Raw genomic sequence first — 27,517 nt, forward strand, 5'->3', positions numbered from 1 at the left:
GCTTTAATGATAATAATAATAATAATGCATTGATTTTATATGCCGCTTTTCTAGATACTCAAAGACGCTTTACATTGCATGTGGATTATTCATTCACTCCATACTTGGTAAGATGACAGGAGCGAGGCTGCCAATTTGCGGCATCAGTCCTCCTGACCACCACCGACATTCACTCGCTCACTACATTCACACAGGCAATGTGGGTGAAGTGTCTTGCCTAAGGACACAACGACACATGTGCCCGAGCTGGGAATCGAACCGCCAACCTCTCAATCATAGGTCGCAGGTGGTTGAGACTCTTTTACCGGGTCACGGGTCGTGCTGGAGCCTATCCTAGCAGTCAACGGGCGACAAGCGAGGCACATTCATTCATTCACACACTCACACCTACGGGCAGTTTAGTGTAACCAATATTTGGCGGTGGGGGGAAGCCGGAGAGAACCCACGCAGGCGCGGGGAGAACATCCATCTGCTGATGTAAATTCGAAAAGTCTCATTCGTTGCGTCATTTGTTTGCGTCTCCAAACGCAGCTTCAAATTATAGTCGTTGGCAGTTTAACAACCGTTGTGGACAAGTTGTTGCTCATGCCTCGAGAGGCACTCTGTGTGTTTACATGAACCTTGCACATAAATAATGTGCATCACAGACAAGGTGGAAAACCATGAAGGGACAGTTGTATTTAAAATATACTTCATCTGCACGCTGCTAATATTTATGGTCCTTAAACCTTGATCTGCTCAACAATCATTTTAAGCTGACTCTACGTAAACAGTCTGCGGTTCATTATTCGGGCACTCACAGCGGCTGCTCCACATTAAATCTGCAGAAGCCAAGTGTAGGTGGACGCTTTTCATCCTCATTCCTTTCAGTGGAGATTTACGGTTTCCTACGGGAGGACCTGCAGGCGAAACAATGAGCAGCAAGCACCGGGTTTTACCTCACAAGGCCCGTCGTCTGTCCTATATGGATCTGTTTGCTGTCACAACATGGCTGTGTTTGCAGATAAAAAAAAAAAGCCTCAATGGTGGCCCCTGTCATCATGTCGCTTTGACCTTTTTGATCACAGCCCGGATGTGACGTCCCAGTTCAGTTTAATAGCAAATGAAGGTGCAGGTATTATTATTTAAATGCCAAAAAAAATAGCCTTTATTTTGGTGTATTATCCTCTGGAATCAAATACAAAAAAAGATCACACAAAAACCTTTTTCCACAATGCCTTCATTGGAGAATAAAAAACACGACATCACCTACCCCACCGGGTCTGATCCTTTCCTTGTCCCTCTCTTAATGTGGCTACACAGAAATCAGCTACACCAAACACTTTCTCTTCAACATCGGTCCTTCAAAGTAAGATTTACTTCCAGTGTAATTAATATACAGCAGTTCCTTTAAATGTATGCATCTACAAATAAATAAATAAAAAGCCAGAGATACATTAAAATCATTCATCTTCCTTTAAAGTAAGACTTGTCATAAATAATCCGCATATGAGCGACTGGGAAAACGTTCTTCGTAGCCGCTTTGTTTTCATGTAAGACCCCGGCCCTACTTCTGGAGAGCAGATGGCTCACAAGACGGCCTTCTTATCTGCGCTCAATACAACAGAAAAACAAATAAGTAGAACAATGTCCTTCGTTAGGTGACCCCTGCTTCAGTCGTGAGGCATACACCTCCCCCAGTCTCATTTTCTAAAGGTCTTTGCAGCAGAACCAACCCCTCACATCTTGGTGACGTTTGGGGGATTGTTGATATCGATCACCTCGAACCCCTCGTTGTCGTGTCCCTCTCTGGAATGGTGGTGATGACCCTTGATGTTGTGGAAGCAGTAGGCACAGTGAGCGGTGGCCATTGGCACCACCTTGGAGAAGTTGGAGAAATCTACCCTGTACTTTCCCTCCTTGCTTCTGGAAATGATTGGCAAGAAGTTGAAGCCCCACATGATCTCCTGAGGAATGAAGGAGGTCCGGACTTGGCAGGTGGAGCTCGTGGACTCCGCCGTGCCTTCCAGGAAGACCACAAGCTCAAAGTCTTTCTTGTGAAGGTTGTCCACCGCCATCTCGAAGAAGGGACTGCTCTTGTCGATTATGTGGTACAGCGTGAGAGGACAGATAAAGAAAAGGTTGTCCTTGCCAGCATCCACCATGAACTCGATGTTCACCTGGTCCATGATGATCGTCTCCCCATCTGGTGTGTTGGTTGTCCTCAGCAGCTTGCCGTAGATCTGGCTTCCGATCAACAAGGTCTTGCGGAGATTGGCAACTCTGATGGACAGGCAAAGAGAGCCGTTTTTGGGGCTAATGACGGCCATATCGCTGAACGCGATAGTCTTTGCCCTTTTTTTGGGCAAAGATATTTTGGAGAGGATGACACCACACATAAAGCAGTTGATAATGGCTCCAAGGAGGGATTGGATGATGAGAAGGGCCACCGCACCCGGGCAGAGAGGCGTGAGTGCTCGGCCACCGTAGCCAATAGTTGTCTGGGTTTCAACGGAGTACAGGAACGCCGTCGTGAGCCCGACGACATTATCGACACATGGAGTGTGGTCTTCATCGGGGTTCTGCCAAGTCAGGTCCCCGTTACTTCGGGCAATCCAGTACCATAGCAGCCCAAAAATGAACCAGCTGAGGGTGAAAGAAGCGATGAAGAGGAAGAGGACAAAACGCCACCGGATCTCCACGAAGGTCGTCCAGAAGTCAGCCAGGAAGGCGAAGTGGTTGCTGTATTTGATGTTTCCGTACTCAATGTTGCAGCGGCCGTCTTTGGTCACCAGTCTGCTCCTGCGGCTTCTCCGCTCCACCAGACAGTTCTGGATGTGTTTGCGCAAACACTCAAACATGGTGTCCAAGGTGAGAACCTGAATATGAGAAGAGAGAGGGGGGGGGGGGCAATTATTCATTCGTAAGATACTTTTATGACCCTAACAAAGGCAGTTCATGATCTGAACACTATAATTCACTACAATCACACAGCATAGTGTGAAGACGACACGAGATGACCCGCCAGGTCCAGGGAACCAGAAAGGAAACCAAGCCAGGCCAACAAGTCTCCCTATTCTCCTCGCTGTGGCCCGTTCCTGTTCAGCCTCACATGCTCCAGCTCAAGTTTTAATTCTTACAGAAAGGCTATAATCCTGGGTGGATTACAATGACCTCGAGTTAATGAGAATAAAAGTTTCCACTTGCGTGCGACACATAAAAGCTCCTAACAAACCGAATGATTTGAGATCTTTGCCCCTCCGCACAAGCAGAGGCTTTATTTCCCAGGTTTTTCAATGCTGACAAAAATAAACACGATATTAAAATAATTTGTGCAAACCTGAGCCAGGAGGCCAGCTGCTCTCAGACACAGCAATGTTTGGCTTTAAGAGTTCTTATGCGTCTGGTGCTTGATGGATGGCGACTGGCACTATTGGCAGCGCGGCGGTTTCCAAATAATTACGCCCACTGTTCTTGCCAAGTCATGCAAACTACCCATTTGGATCACGGCGTGCTTGTTAATCAGTGTGAAGCGGTACAAAACGAACTGTGCAGAGAGTTTCCGTTTCCGTCCCTCAAAGCTCACATTCGGTCATTTCTGCAGAAATTACACCGTGCAGCTTGTTTGCAGGCGTTCATCCTTTGGGAGGCGATCCCAGTCATTTCACACCTAATCATTATGTCAGCGTGTTTCCCCACTATAGCGAGAAACAAGCCAGAATAATTTCAGGTATTTAGCATTTTAATTGTATGTATGGCCAATTACCCCCAAATGATTGCTGTGCTTCAGGAACCGATTATCATTATGATGTATAAACTTTGGAAATGCATTCAGCGGTCATTAACTGCACATTTTTTTAATTGCTGTAATCCGTAAAGATTTACTGACAAAAACTGTCTTTCTGCATGAAAATTGTAGACGTTGAGATTCTGAAGATGTAGCCCACTTCTTCTGACCCGTTTACACACAAATAATCCGAATCAGAATGCTTTAGCTTTAAATAAGACATTATACAAGAAACAACAACAAAAGGAGGACAGGCTGTAGTCAAGGAAAATGTTCTGCCTTTTAGTTCCTCTTTAAAATCACAGATTATCATCGCCTGGCTTCACTAATTGTTTGAGAGCTTTGTTAATAGGAGGTATTGAATATCTTATTGATTTTGTAGCTTGTGACTCTTACATAATTTCAGTCAAAGCAACCATTCAGCAATTCTTAGGATTTAAAAGGGAGATTACAGGCTTGGATTGGAGATCCAAGCCTCATTTGCAGTAAATCCCTTCTTTTACAAAGTGTGTCAATTTAATACGTAGAGAGAGAAAAAAAAAAGACATTTATAAAATTGATTCATTTAACTGCTGCTCATTTTCTTTCTCTCTCTTTTCGGGGAAGCAATCACGCTGATCATCCTGTTTCCCGTGTGCGCCATCGGGACACGTTATTAATCGCCCTTAAATAAATGAAATGATCCAGCAGAAAATAAATTCAATAGAAACTCACCTGAAAGCAACCGTTGGTCCGGGGGGTTAATAACCAAACTCCAACTTGACCTCCTCTTTCTTTACCTGTCTAGTTCAGGTGTGTTCTCCTCCTACTCCTGCTCACCAGTACCTGTGTGCATTTATCCTCAGCCAGGTGACGATTACGCCCACAGAAACTACAAGCACACACACACACACACACACACACTCTTCCTCCTGCCCCTGATTACATGTTTACCCCACAAAACGCCTGGCACCAAGGGCCAGGCTGACCTCTGTCCACCAGGCTCTTTGGTCCACTACAGTCTCGGATTAGTTCCGGTTTTGTGACAACATTTGAATTCACAGTGAATAAAAAAAATAAAATAATAATAATGCTGACAGCGTAGAAGCCAGTAGGAACTGTTACTATATTTGGTTCTGGTTCTCCGTGTCTCCATGATGAACGCACTGTATGATTTTTTACTGCAGACAGTCGCACACGCTTGATTTCCCTTATCGCTTCATGTACGTGAGGAAAGAGGATAAGAACCAAAATGGGAGGAAGGAGCAACATTTTCACAGATACTGATGTGATAGTCATGTTTAATTAAAAGTTGTTTATCCACGTTTTCCTCCTTTTATCGGGTAATGATATCCTAAAAACGTGTCGAACACATCGAGCACTCGAGCTTGGTCTCCTTCTGTGTAACAAACAGTCGCGACTAGAGGTGTGTTTTAAATGGAACGCCGGGGCCGTGGAATAAACGAGTTGATGGAATGAACCGGGAGTAACCGTGGAGATCCAAACATCTCCAAGGTCGCCCAGGGAATCCAATCAGCTCGTCAGCCGGACGCAGCAAGGGGACGAAAAGATGTGAATTGTGAAGGGCGTCGTTTTTCATCTCTATTGTTCCCGGCACAGGTGGCAGAAACAGCGGCCTATTATGTGTATCCTATCTGCAACCACAATACACGAGTTGACACACAACAGGCTCAGACTTGTCCGCTCGTGCAAAGAGCTCCTTGCATTTAAGAGTTTTTATCCAATGAGCTATTTGCCTGTTGATTTCATATACCGTCTCTTGGTTTTTTTTGGGGGGGTTACATCCCTTTTATAGCAGACAAAAAAGAGGCCAAACAGCCACCAGAGCTCGTGGCTGGCTGGGGCGACTCCTGCAGAGGCTGCATTAGATTAATAGTGATGCATTCAGAGGCATATATAGGAATGGAAAGTAGAAGTTTAATATAGGAATATATATATTATAATTTCATTTTCTTTGCATTCTGTGAAGAACACAATTGTGAATCAAATTTAGCTTCTTCACAAAAACAGAAAGAAAGGAAATATCTATTGCCCTCTGACTTCATTATGAAATGGAGCCTTGAGCATTGGGCTGAAACATTTTAATTAGTCGTGGTTTGCATAATAATGAAGCCTCGGTTTTTCACTTCCTTTTATTTCGACCAGTCGCTGCGTGGCTTCGTGCTCCAACCTGCTGGAGTTGAGCTGCATAGATCTCTTCTGTGTCTGCTGACGTTTGTGCGACGATGGCAGCCGTTGCTCCGGATCGTCGTGCCGCTGATCATTTATATTCCATATCCATCATCCTGAGGGTAAAAATGGCAACGCGCTAAATGTCAGCCGTTGCAATCCCAAGCTGTGCGACGTGCTTGCAACACAAAGAGAAATATTAAATGTTGGGGCACTTTTTTCTCTTTGGCATTCGTGCATCTTCTGAAATTCACATTAGCAGCAAAACAATAAACAAGCAGTTGTGAATCCAATCTTCAGATGTGCCCTCCCCCCCTTTCCCCAGTGCTGGCACCTTTGTGTGCTACAGTATATGTACATATCAACACACACTCATTGGTGGGACCTCAGCCACCAATAACAAAGTGTAGACGCCAGGTCCGACGTGTATGTGGGGATTTTCCACAAACCTGTCCGCTAACTGTCGTGCTTCATTAAACTAATGCAATCAACTTTTCATGGTTGGTTTATAAAGATACCGGAAACAATTTAGAACCTTTTGGCGATGGTTTTCTCTATTGGTGCCATTGCAGAAGAGATGAGCGCTTATGTCAAAAGGTAAGAAATACAAATTTCAGCTTAGATGTCCCACTACACAACATTTGGAAGTCAATTTATTCGGACGTGAATTTCATTGGCGTTTTTGACATGTACAAGAGTCGCTCAGCCTGCAGGCTGCATTAGAGGAAGAGGTTGCTCTTCATCATTGCCAAAGCTTTTTGACATTGATGGTCTTTGACTGAAGGACAGCGTCGATTACAGTATATGGGCCAGCGGGCAACGGAGTGAAAAATTCAAATTCAATATTATTCTTCATAAATGGGCTTTGGAGGCTTGATATCTTCCTGGCGTTGGGATGTTTCTAAAAAATAATTTAATTAGATCAAATATTCATGTCTCCCCGGAGGTATTTGCATCATCCAGTAAATTAACTTCCGCTTTGGTGTCAAATAAACATTTTCTCTTCATAAAAAAAACTCCATAATCAAATTAGCTTTCTTCCTATTCCTGTCAGATGAAGGAGAAAAAAAAAAGAACAATGATCTTGGATTTGTCAAGATGACATCCCGGATGTCAGACCCCTCCTCGCTGAGCAGGACATATCGACCCACCAGGATGTACGATCTCCCACAGACTTGGGATGAACTGTGTCAATGATGACTAAGACAGAGAAACTCAATTCTAGTATTTAAAGCTTGAGATCTTGATTTCAGGTGAAAGCTTCAAGGTAAAAATCGACCAGAAGTAAATAATTATATCCTCTGAGAGTAATAACCTCATTTAGAAATAATAATAATACATTTTATTTATATAGCGCTTTTCTAAACACTTGCAAATCGCTTTGCAAATGCAGCTTCAGACCGTCTATGGGTGATGGAGCTCTGTGCAATGCTGCATCATTAATACACTTAAACAATATGTCAATTGAAAAGACTTAATTTCTTATTCCAAGTTTAAACGTTGCCTCCAAGAATCAAATTTCTTCCAGAGAAATTTCTTCCATTATTCATGTTCCTTCCCTGCTTTACCACTTTCCTCCTCCTGGTGTCGCTCTTTCCAGCCAGTCACACTCTGCTCACCCAAATTCCAAAATATTAAAGAAATATTGAAGAAGTATTGACTGTTTATGAAGTCTCACATCTCTTAACAAATTGTTAGATAAATTAATTTAAAAAATGTCTTTGGATGATGCATATCAGAAATATTGCAGGTTTTACAGATGATTCATGTCAAAGTGAACAAAGCTAAACAAAGATGCCTTGCTTACTGGAAAAATGGTGTCCTCTGGTCAAGAAAAAAATTTTGTTCCAGTATTCTAAATTATATATTCACATACAAGAGCAGTGCTGCACTGTACTGTAGATCTTCACAATTCATTATTTAGGCACTAATATATATGTTTCATCTTTCAAATATAATCCATAAATGTAAGAAAGAAAAAGAAAAAAAGAAATGTATAATGAATGCTGCTGTGCTCCAATATTCTCGTTTTGATTTCCTCGTGGTGACGTGCACCAATACGGTGACACAGATGAATTTGTTCCAGGTCGCTCGAGCAGCCGTTAGCAGCTTGCTCTCATGTTCTTTAATTATTCATGGGGTTGTTTTTTTAATTGCTCCTTCATGCGATCACCAGTTGTCCATGCTTTTAAATGCCCCAGTTCTGCTCTTTGTGTCAAACCAAACAGGCATACACTTCTTTGCACCGTAAAGTCATACAAGTTTAAACTGCACAGTTTGGTCAGAAAAAAGAAATCAAGCACAAAACCGCACACATGCCAAATCTCAAAGTTCCTCCCCCCGTTCTCTTGCGGTCAAATTTCTGCAGTGGTCGTCCTCTGACTTCGATTGTCTTCCTGGTTGTAGCAGTGCAGTTCATCGCTACGCCGTAAACTCTGACAAGACGATCGATCAGAGATAATGAAGCCTGGGAGGAGGCGAGAGAAGGCGAAGAGGGATAGAGTCAAAGAGTGAATGGAAGAGCATGGACGGACTTTGGGAGAGGGAATCCTGCAGCCGAGTGAGCGGAGATTGGTTTAAAAAAAATGGCACGTCCCCTCACCTCCAAAGGAAGAACTAATTCCCTCTTTCCCTACTTCTGACCTCTGACATGATAATTTCTTAGCCCGATGGATGGTAATGACCTGATTTACATTTCGGTGAATACACACACACACACACACTTTAAAGTTATTTCCCTGTTAAAATCCCTCCAATTTCATATGCTGCCAGAACAATACCAAAAATAGCACGAGGTCTATGTGAGCTGAACAAGGCAGCTCAGTTTATTTCATATGGAAATCTTTGCATTAATGAATAAGAAATCAGACTCAGAGCTTCGCTTCTCCTCGCCAGCAAGGTAATGCACAGCTTCTTCCATTCTGTCTATTTAAAACAAGCATATTATGTTATCCCCATCATTTTCTAAGTAGAGTAACACTAAAGTTCCCTCCGACCCCTTGTTGTAGCGGGCAGCGCTCCTCCATAAAAGTGGCATGAGCGCAGCATGAAAAGAACATTTCGTGACAATAAAAATGTAGTCTGGAAGACATTTCAATATGTGGGAGGTATGGATAATTTCCTTCCCCAAAAATAAGGATATTGCTGGTTGGGAGGAAGATGCACTAACCGAAGGAAAAATGGGCGCCAAAGGCAAACGCGTCATCAGTGATCACGTCAGACGTACATATGGAACACGTGCGACGTCGTCCGCTCCAAACAAAGGTCGAGTCGTGCATGAATGTCGCTGGAAAAGCCACAGCTATCTCCATCCAGGGTATTCCATGAGTCCCCGGGGAGAAAATCCAAAGCCTACCCATGACGCCAACCCCCATCGTACAAGTCATGTAGCTGCAACAGGTGGGCGACAGGAAATCGTGTTCTAATGCACAATGTCAGGAAGGTTTTGAAGGATCAGCATCTCCTCTTAGCCTTTGTACTTGCGCCGATGATATGATCTTCCCATAGGTTTCAGTCAAGTTGGAAGCGGAGCGGTTCACGGAGGCAATGAGCGTGCTAAGCAGCTTTTTCAATGCGCGATCAATGCGAGTTTCGTTCAGCAGCTGAATGGATTTCTTTGCAGGAGGAGCACCAGAGGCAATAAAGGTGGAAGGAGCGCAGCTTTGATCAATAATGGTGTAGCCACAGGAGGTGAAGTAATTACACATGCCCTGGATCTGAAGCCACCCCGGGGGGGGGGGGGTTGATCCACGCGCAGGGTCCACGCAGAGCTGCCGCCAAACCCTGAATTCAACAATTAAGAGCCCCCCCCAACACTTCATGGTCACTGCCAAGATTAGCAGCACGACGCCGAGACCGGAATAAGTGTGGCCCAGAACTCGCATCCCTGAGCCAATTCCCAAGCTCCTCATTATCGCAGCCTCACTGCTTGATGTTCTATAATCCACTGTCATTGGCTCCCCGGTTGGTCGAGGAGGATGGAGGGCAGAAGAAAAAAAAGAAGATGCATCTCCCTCATCATGGCCCTGCTACTCAGAAGAGAACGGTGTGAGGAGGAGGAGGAGGGGAGGAGGCTGCAGAGTAATAAATCTCATCCTAAACTCAGTGCAGGAAGTATATGAAGGAGCTTTCACGTGGTAGCCCTTCTGTTGCTCCTCTCATACCCATCACCTCCATATAAACCTGTCCATCTTTGTCCAACTCATAGTTTCTGTCATCCACGCGTGAGCTCCATTCTGGAACTAAGCTGTATGACTGTAGTTTACATCTGAACCGTGTATTACAGGCACCCCCGCTCATTCACACGGTTAATGTGAGGCCAATGTGGCTAAACCGAGTCAGCCCACTTTTCACTTCACTCATTCAAGCGTGTCTTTTATCCAGCATGACTTCAGCCAAGTGGCGAAAGTGGCACCAAAACTGAAGTGCAGGCCAAAATGCCCCATTTTCCCTCCTCATCTCAAGCTGCTGCTCCTTTACACTCCCATTCACACCCTTCCTCCTCTTCCTCCTAATTTTTGAAGATCTCAAGGATTACCGTGACCCAGAGGAATGAAGATCTGCACCCATGCCCTTTCTTCCACCCCCCGGGGCTTCTCTCTCCCCCCCCCCCCGCCCTTCAGCTCCTGTTTTAGAGCCACTGATAATACACACTCCTGTCTGCACGCCAATCACACGCACGTGCACAGACACACACTTTCATTATATGGCTGTACTTTTTAAAAACGTTTTGCTTCCTCTTCGCAGAGGGAGGGGAGGTGTGTGTGGTGGAAATACATGTATATGCATGCACACACACACACACACACACACTGAGGCTCTGTGCAAATAGGCATGAACATACACATTTATAAGGTCAAATCCTGAGACACAACGGGTCCAAACTCTGTGAGGATGTGAGACGAGGGAGAGCACACACACATCTTTGTATATGCCTCTTGCTTCTCTCTGGGTCTCTCCATCCCTCCTTCTCGCCATCTCTCTCTCTCTTTCCTCACACACAAGCACATGCAAACCCCCCCTCCCCAGCCAAACAGGAGCAGAGAGCGGTGAGGAGCAGAAGGAGCTGGGTGGTATAGGAGAGAGGCAGGAGGGCTGCCGCTGACTGAACAAAGCCAGGAGAAAAGAGTGCGCAGCCCTGGGAAGAGGAACGGCGGTGAAATGCCTCGAAGTGTGCCTGCAAGCTACTCCTACAGAGACCTGAAGGTAAGCCTCACGCATCGCTGATGGAGGGGGGGGGGTAAAGGAGATGAAGAGACAGAGGGAGGACGGCAAAGGAGGTGGAGGTTTTAAAGCCGCTGATGAGCGGCACGATCGTGGCTCAAATGTACAAGCTGCCTCTTCCCAGCCTGTCAGCGGATGGCATCGCATGCTGTGACCGCATTATGCGTTTCATTTCACAGCCGCAGCTCCCATCTGGAGAGTGTTTGCCCAAATGAAAAGTGTGAATTACTTGAAGGAAGATCAAAAACTATTCATGTAGAAACAGGGAGGTGAAGGCAGCGATGGGGAAAGAGCAGGGGAAGGAAAGTGGTGATGGTTAAAGTGACTACGTTCAGTCACATTCATCACCATCGCAGCTTCCTCCCTTGTTACCGCGGAGACACATATCATCACCGTGCATCTCCTCGTCCTTGGTTATCAAACAGGCAATGGATTTTTTTCTGACGCAAGCAAAGAACGCCTTTCCACGCTCCAGCCATGCGCCACGCTGTAGCTCTCGCCATGCAATGCAGGACTTTTTTTTACGAGCGCAGCAGCAGAAAATCTGTCCGATGTGCAGCTATGCATGCGCTACTGTAAGTGCATCTGTGTGTGGAGGAGGAGAAGGATGGGGGGGGGGGGCTTATTCCATCCACCCACAGCGCAGCGTGTTTTTGTGTTCAACACAAGCAGGGGATGAAGGAGGGGGGGTACCTCGCTGAGATATGTAGCTGCCGGCTGTGTTCTCATGAATATTGCAGGTTAGAGAGAAAATCATTTACATCAATTCCCTTAAAACACACTCCAGGTGTGAGGATTAGGCTTTATTGTCCAATGCATGCTGCTGTTTTCTCCTCTGCTTGGAGCTGCAGCTCGGTGCATTCGTCTCAGGAGTTCATGCTGTAAAAGTTTGATGACAATGCAGCGGGATTTCACGGCCACATGAATCAAGAGCAGAGGCCACCCAAAGCTCCTGATCTTACCAGGGAATGTAAAGACAGTGTGAATGCATCCTTTTTTAAATATGTTAGGCCTTCACTTTGAATATTGGTTCAAAACGAGTAAACGCCATTAAACGCAGGAAGTAAACACTTCCAGGTTTTCAGTACATCTGGCGCATTGTTTTTTTCACCAAGTCGTAAATGAAGCCTGAGCATCCGCTACCCCCGGGAAAAGCATCGCTGTACATTTGCAGCTCGTTAACACAGAAAGAAAATGAAATGTTCGATATGGAAAATGGGGCCCAGGGAGTGACAGCATCAATTCATTTCTGACATTAGATGGGCTTTAAGATAAAATGAAAGACTGTTGAGGGCTCCTCTCTTCAGCGTCTCGCTTTGCACTCACATCGTGTCTTTCTGCTGGAGAGCTTCGAGCTCATCACCGTGTCAGAAAACACACCGAGCTGAGGGTGCTTATTCCTACCGCCCTGATTGGGCATGTGATGACTCCAGAGGAAAGGGATGCTCAAATGGAAAAGCTTGACGTGAGGAATTCCAATGAAGTCCATCTGACCTTTGACTCCTCTGGTGGTGGACATGCCGATATCCTCCGAGTCCATCCCAGGTTTTTATAGATTTTGAATATAACGGTGCTGCGTGCCACTTTGTCCTCTGAAGAGGAACGAAACTAAATAGTTCCCACGTGAACGAGATTTGAGGATTATCTCAAGTCGCCATGAGTTCTGATTTCTGCTAAGAGCCAGATAAGAAACAGAACCAGGGTGTTAGGGAAGGATGCCCAGACTCCTCTCTTTCCATCACGTCATAATTGAAGAGGGTGTTACTTGAATCCAGTAGCTCCTGGGCTCTAGCGGCAAACGTGACATCCTGGCGTATTGATTTGTATAAAAATACTCCTATTAGCGAGCCAGAGTTGGAGCATGAAGGAACCATCATCTAACTGTGATCGCTATTGGGTTGAACAAGGGTCTTATTTTTTTTAAGGGTGTGTGTCTGTTGCACGGTAGAGTGCAGGAAGCGTGAGAGCGACCGCTTGAGACGCATCATTAAGGAAATCGTTTCTCCAGGATAAATCGAGCGTCTCTGCGCAGAGAAGGTCAACCACGAGAAGGACACAACTGGATATGCTCAGCTCGCTATCCTGCACAATGGAGACATGGAAGCGAGGGATGGTGTGCGTGTGTGTGTGTGTGTGTGTGTGTGTTTGCTGGGCTCAAGGCCAACCGGGGACGTTTGTAGTCATTTGACCTGCCTGACCTCAAAGTGTCCACAAGCGAGCAGCGATAGTGATGAAGCCAAGTTCGGCCAGGGATGTAATCACGATGAGCCCAGTGACCACGAGTCCTTCCTTGCTTTGGGCTCAACGGGAGAGATGGAGGGTAAGGAATCAAGGCAGGAGAAGGTTCAGCGCTTCCGTGGACGAGGAAACAGCGGCAGACATCTGACGCAGTGAATTGTTTTCTTTTCTTCCCGTCTCGTGTCCGTGTCGCCGCTGAAATTGATGAACCAACAGGAAACTGGGAGTTCTAACCTCCAAATACGCGGATCAGTGCCCACTTAAAGCCAGTTTTGTACTGTAAACTAGAGGGAAGTGCTGAGTCAGCATCGTCTCACTGCCGTTTGTAAACCTGTCACGCTCAGCAGCAGCACAAGCACTATTTTTTTCAGAGCTTGCATGCGTTTGATGTCTGTGAAAGAAATCATCTTTTTTCATAAACACTTTTTCCTGGGAAGCCAATAGGTTTGGAGATACAAAGCGTGTGTCTGATAGCAGCGAATTCTTCACATTTGCTGAGAAAGGAAAAAAAAAACTGTGCAAATTTCAAGCAGGAGATGATTCTCCACAGGTGCCACAATGCTAAAGCGATTAGCTCCTCGTGATGGGAAATAATAAAGTCATTCATCCATTGAATGAGGTTTGAAAATGATGTCTCCAAATTGATAACTTTAACTCACGACAATTCATTTCATCTACGAAGTGATTAGAATTGTTAGAGAATCGTCTCGGTTCTGCCGCCGAGGCATTGTCTACCGTCGCGTTTGTACAGAAAGCTGACAAACGTGCCATTCAGAACAACGCTGATCCTTTGGGTGTAAATTACAGCGCGTCATAAAAAGGGAAAAAAAGCTACACTTTGATGTGCTCTGTGCAGATGATATTTTTTTATGCAGTATCAGCAAATAAGGAAAATACATGCCCTGCAGAGCGCCCTCAGGAGGCAGGTTCCCCATTTACCAGCGGCCCTTTAAGCACACCAGATGAGTGCTCTTGTTATCACGACACAAAACACAAAGCGTCCTGTCGCTCTCCCGGTAACAAGATAAGCGCCTGTCACCCTCTTTAGAACGCAGATTAAAACACCCCAGTTGGTATCCGTGTTCGAACGCCTCTCATCCGGCCTGGCTGAGCCCGTTGTCGTGGACAGACAACGCAATCTCGTCCTCCGTGAAAGAAACAAAAAAGCAAACAACAACTTAACAAAACACAGACCTTCATTTTGAAAGTCTCCAGTCGACCATGTTTAATTCACGAGAGAGTTGAAACGAGTCAGAAAGCGAGGCCTCACAGCCGCTCTTATGTATTCGCCAAGGTATTTCGGAAGCTCTGGTGCCTCTGCTGTCCGTCCTTCTGTCTGTCTGTCCTCCCAATCAGATGCCCGTCACGTCCGTCTGCCCTTTGCTTTGGACCATCAGTGTCAACACCTCATTCCTCCGAGGGTCGCCCGTGTGACGCCGCGCTCTCGTTTTTCCACACCGGCCTTTGCATTCCATCTCCTCACCATGCCGGAGATCAAATAACATCAAAGGCAGATGGCAAAGAAATGCCAGAACAGGTCAGGAGCACGGGAAGGTAATGTCTTTAGCTCGGTTGGGTCACATATTTAAACCCGCTGAGTTTCAAACAACACCCGAGCTCTGTGAGTTAATTGCCTCTCTTGAAGCAACAGAAAGCTGTTGCAAGATTGATGCTAAAACTGGAACGTTATCTGAGTTGCCCCCCCCCTCTCTCCCCCGTCCACCATTAAATCCCACATCATTCTGCAGTTGTCGAAAGTATTCCTTTTCTACTCATCCCGTCACTTTGTACCTCACATGGCAGGTGTTTAAAAATACCCGTTTCGCCACGCCGCCTCGTCACTCTGGACATTTAAAAACAAGCATTGGGAATCGTCTGTAGGCTCGTTGGGTATAGTTGATCGGCTTTCTGCTGCAGTAAGTCGTCATTTCGCTGTTCTGCCAAATCACTCCAAACGGATATTTTGCATATAGAGTGTTGTGTGTCTACAAGTGACACACAACCAGTCTTCTCTTTGGGAAAGCGATCCCATTAAAGAGGCCCGAGCTGAGCTCAGGACACGGACAAACGAGTGGACACCGGGGCATCGCTCATCCGGCTTTAACGGCTTGTTTTCTACTCGTGCTGCCAGTCAATAATACGATCTCGTTTTATTTGTTGCGTCCATGCCAATCAATGAAACTATATTTCACGTAGCACCGCACATGGTCACAGGGTAAGTCAATTATACGGCCCACGTATTCTCATGTCCTCCCTCAGATACCTGTACGTAGCTCAGGAGGACGATGCGAAGGACAGGGTGGAGTGGAGAAGGTTGGTTTGTTGTGGCAACCCCTGACAGGATAGATATTTACTGTGTGAGAGAAACACTAAGATTATTATTAGATTGTATCCACCAGAACCTTCCTCTAGAAATACCCCGAGAGAATCCAGTGGTCGTTGGGATATTTCACATTCAAATCTCATTTTATTTTATTAATATTTACATTTTTTGAGGAGTGTTAAGGAGATCGAGCACAATCACTGATTGAGTCAACCATTGGGACCAAGTTGAGACCTAAAGAAGCTAAGAAAATCCAGGAAAGATAAACCTCCTCCAGAACTAATTAAATAGTGGGTCAGCCAAAATGAACTAAAGCAAGGGAGCCCCCCACTGTGGAGCAGCTGGGTTCTCCCCTCCACCCGAACAGAAGAAAACTAACAGCAAACAACAGAAATAAAGCCTGGAAACAGGAGCACTGGACCCCCCAGGAACACAGAACCACATGTGATCTCCACAACTGCAGGCCAGAATGAGAGGAGGGAGGAGAGCAGTCCTCACTACCACCTCTTCATGATCACTGATTGCTGATCAGCCTCACCTGTCGGGAAGGAGGTAAAAAGAACGAGGGATCCGGCAAGAGGAGCGGCACGTAACGATAAGAAACTAGAAGAGCTCTCAGAGACCTCAGCCCCCCCCCCCCCCCCCCCCCCATTGTGATTTACACCAAACATTATCGTCCTACATTTATTTTATCAATCATTTTTAGATTCTTTAACCATGAAAACAAGTATTTAGTGGATAAATTCATTATTAGTTTAGAAGTTATTCACTAAAAGCACACTTTCAGTAATGGCAGATTCTTCTGGATCTATAGATCCAGAGCTATTGAAGATACAACAAATCCGTTTGTCCACTAATAATTCCAGTGTCTCTGTAAAGGCAGCAGAAACAGAACCTCATTTGTGGAGGTAATCAGAGAGAGATTATTGAACGGGTCCAAAAACAACATCGTTTTTGTTGTGAAATGTTACCCTGATTTCAACCTGATCGGTTTCCTCAGGTATTAAAGATAGAATTAGGGAATACGGGACGACACATAGAACAGGAGAGACTGGAAATATAATGAAACAGAGAGCGGCTATTCCGGCAGAGAACCGTCCAGAGAGGCCGGAGCTGATTAGTAACAGGTGCTTCTCGTTCAGTTCAACGATGCCTTGGCAGCTGTGCAGGGCAGAAATCAACCTGCAGCAACAGTCACCATAGCAACCCTCACAAAGTTTAATGTTAAAATGTAAGATTTTCTTTCCTGACCTCATTCTGGATCAGATCCAGAAGGCATTTTGCATGACAGTGCACATAGGACCCCTTTATAACTGTGATTTTTGGAGAGTGAACTGAATGCAGATTTTACAAGATATGATTATTTTTTTAAAGCCTCCATTATAGGTGAATGGGAAAATTCGGATCGCCACAGAATCCGAATTCTGGATCCAATCCGGATTAAATTCTGTGGTAAAAAGAGAGATCGCCACCCTGCACGACTGTGTCAAATTCCATAAACATCAATTAATAATCAACCGAGATATTGAGGAACAAATTTTGAAGCTCGATTAACTTCCTGAAAATTTCATCAAGATCCATCTTCAACTTTTTGAGTTATGTTGCTAAGAGACAGACAAACAGATCAACATAACACAACCTCCTTGGCAGAGGTAACAAATAAATCTCATGTAAACATATTGATCCACATTAGCAGACATCTCAAACCCCACTAATTGATTTCTATGGGCTCTAATTACACCAGCTGGTAAATATTGACATATTGACTAATTCAAGTAATTTCAATGACATGTAGAACCTAATGCACCAGGTTGGGGGGGGGTTGCACTATACATCAAAACAATAGTGTTAGTTCAGACATATGCATGTGCCTTTCAAAGGGAATGCGTAATCTAGAGCTGAGGTAGGAAGGTAGGAAATCCTTAGGGATTGTGGCTGGGACCTTTACGATGTTTGATTGGTTTGAGTCAATACTGGTCATCAAGTCTCATTGTGCCGACAATAATCCCGCCAAATGTGTGTGTTTAAACTCTAAATTGAAATGACTATTACGCTTTCTCGTGCCTTACAGGTGTTGAGCTTCAGCTGAGGATGGCAGGCGATTCGCGCATCCTCATGGACCACAACATGGAGATAGGAGTCACACCTGAACAGGTAACCCGCACAGGCACTGGCGGTTAAACACTGCACCAATCACAGAGGCATTTACACGGTGAAATGTGAGAAGCGAGAGGAGGGGAGGGAGGAGGAGGTGTGATACGATCGGCGGAGGAATTGAGCCAGCGGACGACAAAAACGAGATAGGGAAGATATAGATGATTTGAAGTGGATTGAAGTAAGGAATAACATATCGACAAGATTGGGAGGCACTGCCTTGGCGGCTTCATCTATCAAGCAATTAACCCTGTCGAAAAGCACGGAAGGGAAGGGCAATGTCTTCCATGTAATAGCAGTTTAGTGGCGATCGCATTTTAAAACAGCTCTGCATATTCACTTATGTTTAGAGTGGAAAGTTTCATTCTGATACGGTGGACTGACTGATCCATATCGGATCCAATATCCCGGAGTGCAGCTCGTAATAAGGGCGGCCCATTGACATTTAGCGAGGTATCGTCATCAAAGCCGCTCAATTGCAGCACTGCTCAATATGCATTCAATTCTTCTTCGTAAAAACAGTCTTCAAAAGGGGACCACGACAAATCGATGTCTGATCTCAATGCAGGGCCCGACCGATCGGGCATGTCAGAGGACAGCAGGCGGGACGGGACCTGACATCACAAAGTGACGACCCTAAATAAAGCCGCCTGATGCAATTTATCTGAAGTCTCTGCAACTGAAGGCAAGTCGGATGACATCCTTCCCTGGATGAATTGTTAGAGCGACCGTCTTTGCGATAGCGGTGAAAGAGCGGCTCACAATAGGACATAACTTTCCCGTTGGTGCGACGCGAGGCCCCTAGAGGTGGATCGCAGGTGTCAGACGTTTGGAGCATCCGGGGAGTGTTTTCTTCGCAACAACTCGAACCATTTCAATTATCAACTCAGATTGGATTGTGTCAGTGTGATGCCGACTTGTCTGTGGCTGATTTGAAAAGGTGCCCTTCAGTGACGTCCTCCTGCAGGTGTGTCTCTCTCTATCGTTTTGTGTGGGTGCATCGGCCCACTAAGACGAGGAATGCAGTCCTGGGCTGTGGGACATTGTTTGTTTGCATTGTACTCTAAAGTCCCCAAAACATATATTATTATCATCGTCTTGGGCATGTGTGCATAAAAGCCAGCGTCTAGATACAGTAAGTCCGATGTCTGTGCTCAGGCATATGCCACTTTGTTTAGGGATGCAATAAGGGTCCATTGGCAAAGAGTTGGGATCTGTTCATATCCAGGCTTGCCAATGTCCCACAGGCTGCAAGCGGAGGGAACACAGGGGACAAGGAAGGAGTTAGGGCACAGCTGTGGGGCCAGTGGAGCTCGGCCAAGGTAGACGACGACCTCGGCTTGTCCTCGCGTCCTTATTCTTTTTCCTCTCCCTGCATAGAGGATGTGTGGATTCACTGACGGCCTCAACGTCATTGTGAAGTATCGCAACGCAGCGACTTTATAATGGCCCTTAATCTTATTTGCCTCCCCCCCTGCCAAATAAAATCTCTTTGACGAGGGTAACACCTATGTTCCAGTAAAAGCCCAATACACATTAGGGATAAATATTAATGGGAATATATCACTCTGGTCACGTCGAAGAGAAGATGAATGCATATCGCTAATGTTCTCTCTCCATTCTCTTGCTTGCCTTCCATCTTCATCACCTGACTCTCTCCGTCGCTTTGTCTTCCACACAGGTGAAGAAGCTCCCGAAACACTTGCGGGAAGCTCAGATCACAACAGAGAGAACCCACTTAATTTCCGACCCTGCGAAGAAGCCACGCCAGCGCTACGTGCAGAAGGATGGCAAGTGCAACGTCCATCACGGGAACGTGCAGGAGACCTACCGTTACCTCAGTGACTTGTTCACTACGCTGGTGGACTTACGTTGGCGTCTCAGTTTCTTCATTTTCACCCTGGTTTATGTCGTCAATTGGCTTTTCTTTGGCTTCCTGTGGTGGCTGGTAGCGCTCATCCGTGGGGACCTGGTGCACGGTGACGAGGAGGGCTGGACCCCCTGCGTGGAGAACCTCAACAGTTTTGTCTCGGCCTTCCTCTTTTCCATTGAAACGGAGACCACGATTGGGTACGGTTATCGCGTAATCACAGAAAAATGCCCTGAAGGTATCGTACTGCTTTTGGTGCAAGCCATCCTGGGCTCCATTGTTAATGCCATGATGGTGGGTTGCATGTTTGTCAAGATCTCACAGCCAAAGAATCGCGCCGAAACCCTTATGTTCTCGCACAAAGCTGTCATATCGGTGCGAGACAACAAGATGTGCCTGATGTTTCGGGTGGGGGACCTGAGGAACTCTCATATTGTGGAGGCGTCAATCAGAGCGAAGCTGATCCGCTCGCAGCAGACCAAGGAGGGAGAGTTCATTCCGCTCAACCAGACGGACATCAACATCGGCTTCGACACGGGAGACGACCGGCTGTTCCTGGTGTCGCCGCTCATCATCTCTCACGAGATCAACGAGAAGAGCCCCTTCTGGGAGATGACGCTGGCTCACATGGAGAAGGAGGAGTTTGAGATCGTGGTTATCCTTGAGGGCATGGTGGAAGCTACAGGTACGGAATGAGGCGCTGGGGGGTTATAAACAGAAAGGTAGATGGATGGAGACAAAGGCTTGATGGGAAGGGAGGGGGATTGATGGTAACATGGATAAATGGATGGGAAGACCTGATAGGCACACATGTGGGGAAGCGGCAGAGGGATATACAGTAAAGGACCTTTAAGTGCTTCTGATTGCATAAGATAATAAATTAATGGATGGAAAGAAGGAGACAATAACGCTACCGGATAATCACACATAAATTAAACACAGGTAATGCTAATGTAGTTCACTGCATCGGTCGTACGGGTTTTAATGAGGATTGTTTCAACTAAAGGTTGTCTGAGGATGCTTTTTTTCTGTAGTATTGAAACTGCCATCATGTTTAATTCCTACACATTTCCAGCTATTTGTCACTTAACTAAGGCGGATGATTTAAAGCTGCTAACCCGCATCTCCACTGCTGCTATTTCAAGGTTATCTCTGACGTTTATTTCAGAATGACAGTAGAGTAGCTACCCGCGCTGCCGGTCTGTGTTTTGGGTAAACGCCGAGCACTTTTGGAAAACGGCAAGGTGTTTCTGAAAAAATCTGGATGAGAAGAAATCGCTTTTTTTTTTATGCTGCAGGATGCAGCGTTCCGTCGCTACTGGTGAAATATAAACCTCAGTCGCCTCGTCATTCAAAGCCAGAATGTGTTGGAAGCAGAAAAGATGACAGGTGTTTTTTCTTTTTTTATCATTTCTGTGCAGTATTGGCTAAAATCCAGTAATATTTATGTGCCTAATGTGGAACATTAAAGCCTGCTTATAATAACCTATTCATTTTAATACAATGCATTATACACCCTGCTAATTAACTTTTTTTTGATCATTGCACTTTACAAAAATGAATCATTGATTGGGACAGTTTAGCCTCGTGTCTTTGAAAACAAACCACAGAGCCCTTATGCAATCAGATTTGGATTTGTGTGAACATTTCTGCTCTATTTCATTTAAGATAGTTTCTTTTTTTATTATTAATTTTTTAATAAAGCTCCAGTACTGTATTCGTCATGCTTCCTGCTCGCGCTGCTGGATGCTTGACTCAGGCATTAAATTACATCTCGCTTCACTGGTAGAGACCGTGGCGTCATGCAGGGGTTATGCCGTCACCGTCCTTGACCGGCAGGCACTGGACCGGTCTGACCATCCAGGAGAACTTCCCCTGCTCTCTGATTCTTTCAGCCTGCAGCATTATCTCGGGATGGGAAGGATAGAAAAAGCGGGATTATTTTATGCAATTTTCTTTTTTTTATCAGAATGCCACTGTCAAAAAACAGAAACAAAAGGTTTGATTCAAAGTTTTAAATCTGTTTTCAGTGCAGTTTTGTTTTAATTAATGGATGCCGGAGTTTTAGTTTCGCAAAAAATAAATAAAAGAAAACATATTACTGGTCCAAACATTTGTGGTAGTAAAATAGTCTTATGTGGCCCTTCGATGAACTGGCGGCTTGTCCAGGGTGTGCCCCGCCTCTCACCTGTAGACTGCTGCGATCGGCACCAGCAGATCCCACAACCCGGATTTTGGATTAAGCGGTTAAGGAAATGGATGAATAGATGAATGAAATTATTTGAAGACGGGAAAACAATGCAACGGCACTTGAAATGCACAAAGGGGTCTTAATTTATTTCTACTGTATGTCTACTGTTTATGTTTTTGCCATTGCTTGTTTGAACATTTCAAAAGTGGCAAAACACTTATTAAAAGGAACATTTGTCTCAGGCCGTGAGGCATCTCCAACCAGCTGAGTGCTGTAGAACCGCGCGTGAATATAAAAGTAATTAGGGTGCCGTTTACTGAGCTGTTTCTGGTGCTGGTTCTGCTGCGATCAAGGCCTTGTCTTATCTGTTGGTGCCGCTGATAACAAACATCGTTTTCATTCTGGACGTGTCTTAGAAGCAGGATGAAGCGCTGTAAGCATTTTTTTTTAATTGTCCTGTTATGGTGCTGCCATTACCCTATCATGGCCTATAAGGCTATGAGAGCATAAACCTTTCCCCGGGGCGGGGGGGCTCTACGGGTGCTGCTGGGGAGGCGGACATAAACATAAGAAATAAATAAAGGTGCAGCTAATAACAGTATGGATGGCCATTTTCCATTTTGGTGCACCATGCAGTAAGGTAGCATGCCGAGTAACTGGCATATCCAAGTCGGATGCCGCCATAGCTCAAGCTTCAGTTGTTTGCTTCTTACTGTATGCTTTGTGCTTTCATAACATATGAAGCTTCCAAATTCACATCAGCATCCTCCCAAGACATTGTTGTTTGTTTGTTGTTTTTTGCCAGTTGTTTGTCACCGGTGTGGTGGAACCACTGCCGCCCGTGATAATATTGCAGAAATAAGGCAGCAGTCGTAATGGAAAACGTTTCAGTCGGGCGGATTTCTGTTTCCTCGGATACAGCCGAGTAATCATCGAAAGTGTTCCTTTCCGTCTATTAAAATATGCTACTCCTAGATGCACCCGGAACCCTGCAGCAGAATCCTTCAACTCAAACTTCTAAAACTTTTTTTTTTTTCAAGCCCAGGTATTTTTTTTGTAGAGGCAGGAGAAAAGAGCAAATTCCCGATTCCGGAAAACGAGGGCTTAGCGGAACCAAGCAGAGAAACGAGGAACACGTTTGTCACATCCTGCTGCTGATGTTGGATATTTTGTCTGCGTGAACTGATTCAGTCTCTTGTAATAACGGCGCTCATCGTGCATTTTCACTACTGCAACAAACAAACTAAACGCATCCTCAATACAACAACGTGTTCGCCTTCTCACGTACTGACGCTTTGTGATGTCTTTGGCGTCTGAGGCCGACGTTCAACGCCTCCCATCAGAAGAAAGAATGCTTTTAAAAGGAGTCAAGGTATAAAACTACATTTTTCAGTTTCGGAAAAGATGCCTTTGCTTCCACGTGGGATCCAGAGTTGAATTCTGACCTATCAAAACTCCTCCGGGGACTATCTCAATTATAAATATCTCACACTATCGTAAAGGTACATTAAAGGTACCTTCATGTGTCTCATCCAGACGCATCAGGGTAGCTTCTGCGTCTGGATGAGACGATGCAGAGAGGAGTGTCAGTCACCCTGCTCACGTGGCACCCGGAAGTATTACGTCAAAGGCAAATAAACCCTTGAATCGTGACAAAGCAGTCAAAGAATTGACAAGGCTGGATAATAATAGATCCTCGCAACTAAACTTAATGGATTTGGACTCAAAGTAGTGGCTAAAACCAACGCATCAAACGATGTGCCAGCGCGTTATAGAAAATCCTTCTCACCGAGATGCTATATGGTCTTTGATGATCTTGTCAGAAAAAAGGCTAACATTTCACAAGTTAAATGTGGAAACTAGGCCACTTCGTATCCAGAGGGAGCGCTGAATAAAAGGAGCCAAAGCTCCTCCTCCTTCTCATCCCACCGTGACATTAAACACCGTATCAATTTGGCATCTACGTCTATTTTAGGGCACCTTCTTGATGCCATGCGTAACGGAGACAGAAAAGATTATTTAACTCAACAGCTGGGTGAAGAGGACACAAGCGGCGAGGAGGATGATACACGTTTAGCGAGACGAAGCTCCTCCCACCTCCTGGAGGCTGGAAAGGTTGGACGGGTTGTCCGCCAGGGAGAACTGAGACAAACGGTGAATATTTGTCTGCTTGACAAGATGAGCATTTGAATGCCTCTTAGAGAACACGGTAGGATGAAAGCATCTGTTGTTAGCATTAAAGCAAAGATTTACATCTTACAAAGTAAAAAAAAATAAAAAATCCTGCACTTTAGAGTGTTTCTAAATAAAATGATGTGTTTGTGTGATTTTAACAATTATTTGCTGGGGAACGGCCGTGCTCGATATTTGACATCTGATATCTGCAGCTCGGGGTTTTCATCCACATTTCATGGAAGTGACAACATGACATTATTCCGTATTACGCCTGCTGCCTGGCTATAAAGGCTTCCTGGGACGCTTGATGGAACGGTCATCATGTCATTTCATGTCGCGGGTGACGCAAAACGCACCGAAACAGATGATAGAAGATTTGTATCTGACACGGGGAGACGGCAAATCCACCTCGGATTGATGTTTTCCCATCAGCACGCATTTCATTTTAAGCCCTGCGTCGAGACGGATTGTTTCCCCCTCAGCGTTGCTGTTAGGATCGTGATGGAAGTTTTGAAGAAGCAGCTGCAGATTGCAGATTTGTGGCCCTTTTATGTGCAGTTCTTGAGTAATTTACTGATGCCATCTCTCTTTCTCCTCACCCCTCTGCCCACCTTTACCCTCCCGACTGTGTGTGTGTGTGTTTGTGTTCCATTTCTCTTTTATTTTGTGTGCATGCGGACGCATACGCACTTCCATACCTGTCACAGGGATGACATGTCAGGCACGGAGCTCCTACCTGGATACGGAGGTGCTTTGGGGCTACCGCTTCACCCCGGTTCTCTCCTTGGAGAAGGGCTTCTACGAGGTGGACTACAACAACTTCCACGAAGTCTACGAAACCAACACCCCCACCTGCAGCGCCAAGGAGCTGGCTGCTAATCAACGGGAGGGACCGCTATTGCCTCAGCTTCCCCTCCTCAGCCCCGATCCCAAAATGCACACTTTTGATCCCTTAAACCGCCTGTCCAAACTGGACCCACTAAGCCAGGACGAAGGCAAGGAGGAAAGACATCCGGGGGCCGACAGAGGAGAGACCAACGGCTCAGCAGCCGCTTTGGCGGAACCGCCTCTCCCTGATGGACTTCCTGGCTGACGTCACACGCCTGCCACCTGCACTGAAAACCCAGGAGGGACCGGACGTTGGACCAGAGGACAGGAGGACATAACGCTTCATTTAGTCAGTGGCGAGCTTGTCCCATTGCAACACTCGGCGATGCGAGACATCCATCTCCAGCCACCGATTCATGCAATGCTCCTCTCACGGAGTGTCAATCTATAGACTAGAGTGGTTTGGTAGACACGTGAGTACACAAAGAGATGCACACATGCAGTATCTATATCCACACTAAAGGGTTTGTTGGCTCAGATTGTCTTTTTATAATCCTAATGACCACATACTGCTAAAACAGCTCAAGCTGTATCACATGAACTTGACCTGCAGCCATGATAAGAGCAGGCCATGGACTCATTACGGATGCTCCCATAGTCTCATTTTAGAGCGTGTTGATTCAGCTTCGCCAGATCCGTTTCTGTGTCACAACCCAGCTAATTCTGGCAGCAGCTTTTTGTGTGGTAACAGAACCTTGTTTTGATTTTATTATGTGTTTATTTATTTTAAATGTGGGGTTCTTTATTTGCTTTCTTTGTCGCCCGTGCTGTTATTCTGTGTCGGAGACACAATTCACCCACAGGAGGAAATGGATGAGGGAATTTACTCTATTAAGGTGAAAGGTGAAAAAAAAAACGTAATCTAATTTTCTTTTTTCACACATTATATCGTGTGTGTGGTTTCCCCGATCGTATAGCGAGGAGCAAATACCTCATTTTATGCATATATTCAACATTTGGAATCAACAATAAGAGCCAGCTGATAGAAGCGAAGCATTCTATGCTCCTGACTGATTCTTTACCGGTCAAACATTTAATCCCCCTTTGCTGCTGCAGCAACTACAAATGTAACTCCAGCATTTCTTGGTACGTAAAGCACAATTCTCAGACATTAATATTTCAAATGCTACACAAGGAAAATTAAATTGGGCATGCATCATTTCATGTTAATTTTGTTTTCATTAAAAAAATGTAAAACATTTGTCTTTTAAATATTGATAATTTTTCTAAATCTGAGTTTAGCGTGTCGCCGACTTGCCACCTACAACATTTGCCCCCCCTATTTTTTTTACTTATTTCCTCTGAATTTCAAGATTAGCATCTCGTTTGCACATTTTGCACTTTGGCCCCGTTCCACAAACTGCCTCTGGGTTGTTGTTGGTTTTTTTTGTCTTTTGCTTGAAATTATGTATGGCCTTCATAACAACTGTTTTGACAGCAAAGACCATAGCCTTTGGTGTTATTTCTTTTTGTATTTTATTTTGAAAGGACACAGCGCTTGCATGCATGAATCAGCCCCTATGTGTCTCATTGCTGAGTCAGAAAAACAGGGTATTTTCTAGGCATGCAAATGATGAGATTTCTAAAGTATATTATCAGATAATGTATAAATTAATATTGAAGTATCATTTGTTGGAAGAAAAATGAGATTTCTGATACCTTTAAAACCCCACCCTCTCTAATTTAATGTTTTTTTTTCTTTACCTGTCCAGGTAATGTATTTATTCATCCTAATATGTATTCCATTAGCTAAATGCCATGTTTGTCATTAGAGAGAGCTCATCTTTCTTTGCTCGAACGTCATCTTTCTGTGTGTTCTCATGGGAATAAACGTAATATGGCCAAAAGAACAACGTGTTCCAGTTACATAATGTGTGCATGAGAGCGAGTGGTTATTCTGCATGCGAGACTGTAAAATCCACTGTATTGTTTATAGAATGACAAGATGATTGATTTAACACGTGAGCATGTCTTACACACAAAACTACAAAATGCACTCAAAGGTACAAAATAACCTTTTTGTTATCGGCTCGAAACAATCTCGTCTTGTGCTGCAGCTCCAGGCGAAAGTTGCCTCATGCATGCTAAAGGAACAAACACGAGGGATAACATCAAGAACTTTGCTATCCCTTTTCCACAGCGAATCAAAAGTGTGGCTCCATATCAGTTCCAAACTGTTCCCTGTGCTAAACTCTGAAGTCTAACTTGTCCAAGCTGATAAAGGCAGATAACCGATTGTGTCTCTTAAATTACCGAGTTTGCAACCACTGGAGTTCCAGGCATCTCTGCGCTCATCTGCGTGTCAGGAACCTGCAATTACGCACACAGGAAGACACAATCACAGAAAACAGCTGGCAGACTGATTAAGCCCACCGCAGCTATTTACTTGCTACAGAGGAAACGCAGCAGAAGCCGCTGGGGTAATCACGTTTATGCAGCGTCTACGCAGTCAGAAAACGAAACATGAATCACAGCAATGTGCCGTTTGAGGCTATTCCTGTCTCGGCTATTAAATTCGGA

At 45.1% G+C, this 27,517-nt stretch overlaps 2 protein-coding genes across 2 annotated transcripts; one reads left to right on the forward strand and one right to left on the reverse strand.

Moving 5' to 3' along the window:
- Positions 1-1,149: 1,149 nt before the first annotated feature.
- Positions 1,150-4,527, reverse strand: LOC137901414 (ATP-sensitive inward rectifier potassium channel 1-like). The gene is made up of 2 exons (XM_068745442.1): positions 4,481-4,527; positions 1,150-2,858 (listed from the first exon to the last, which is right to left on the reverse strand). Exon 2 carries the CDS (start codon positions 2,838-2,840, stop codon positions 1,719-1,721), a length of 1,122 nt encoding a protein of 373 aa, XP_068601543.1. The 5' UTR covers positions 2,841-2,858; positions 4,481-4,527; the 3' UTR covers positions 1,150-1,718.
- A 13,283-nt stretch (positions 4,528-17,810) lies between these two features.
- Positions 17,811-25,202, forward strand: kcnj5 (potassium inwardly rectifying channel subfamily J member 5). Its single transcript, XM_068745856.1, has 3 exons — positions 17,811-17,873; positions 19,555-20,428; positions 24,817-25,202. Exons 1-3 carry the CDS (start codon positions 17,811-17,813, stop codon positions 25,200-25,202), a joined length of 1,323 nt encoding a protein of 440 aa, XP_068601957.1.
- Positions 25,203-27,517: the final 2,315 nt, after the last annotated feature.

The sequence above is a fragment of the Brachionichthys hirsutus genome, chromosome 11, assembly GCF_040956055.1.
Source record: "Brachionichthys hirsutus isolate HB-005 chromosome 11, CSIRO-AGI_Bhir_v1, whole genome shotgun sequence".
NCBI lineage: Eukaryota > Metazoa > Chordata > Actinopteri > Lophiiformes > Brachionichthyidae > Brachionichthys > Brachionichthys hirsutus.

Excerpts from the sequence above, each read along its gene's own strand:
- kcnj5 (XM_068745856.1), top strand. The coding sequence starts at position 17,811 with ATGGCAGGCGATTCGCGCATCCTCATGGACCACAACATGGAGATAGGA. Across the intron at positions 17,874-19,554 it reads TAGGAGTCACACCTGAACAG|GTGAAGAAGCTCCCGAAACA; the intron begins GTAACCCGCACA and ends TCTTCCACACAG. Across the intron at positions 20,429-24,816 it reads GGGCATGGTGGAAGCTACAG|GGATGACATGTCAGGCACGG; the intron begins GTACGGAATGAG and ends TACCTGTCACAG.
- LOC137901414 (XM_068745442.1), bottom strand. The coding sequence starts at position 2,840 with ATGTTTGAGTGTTTGCGCAAACACATCCAGAACTGTCTGGTGGAGCGG.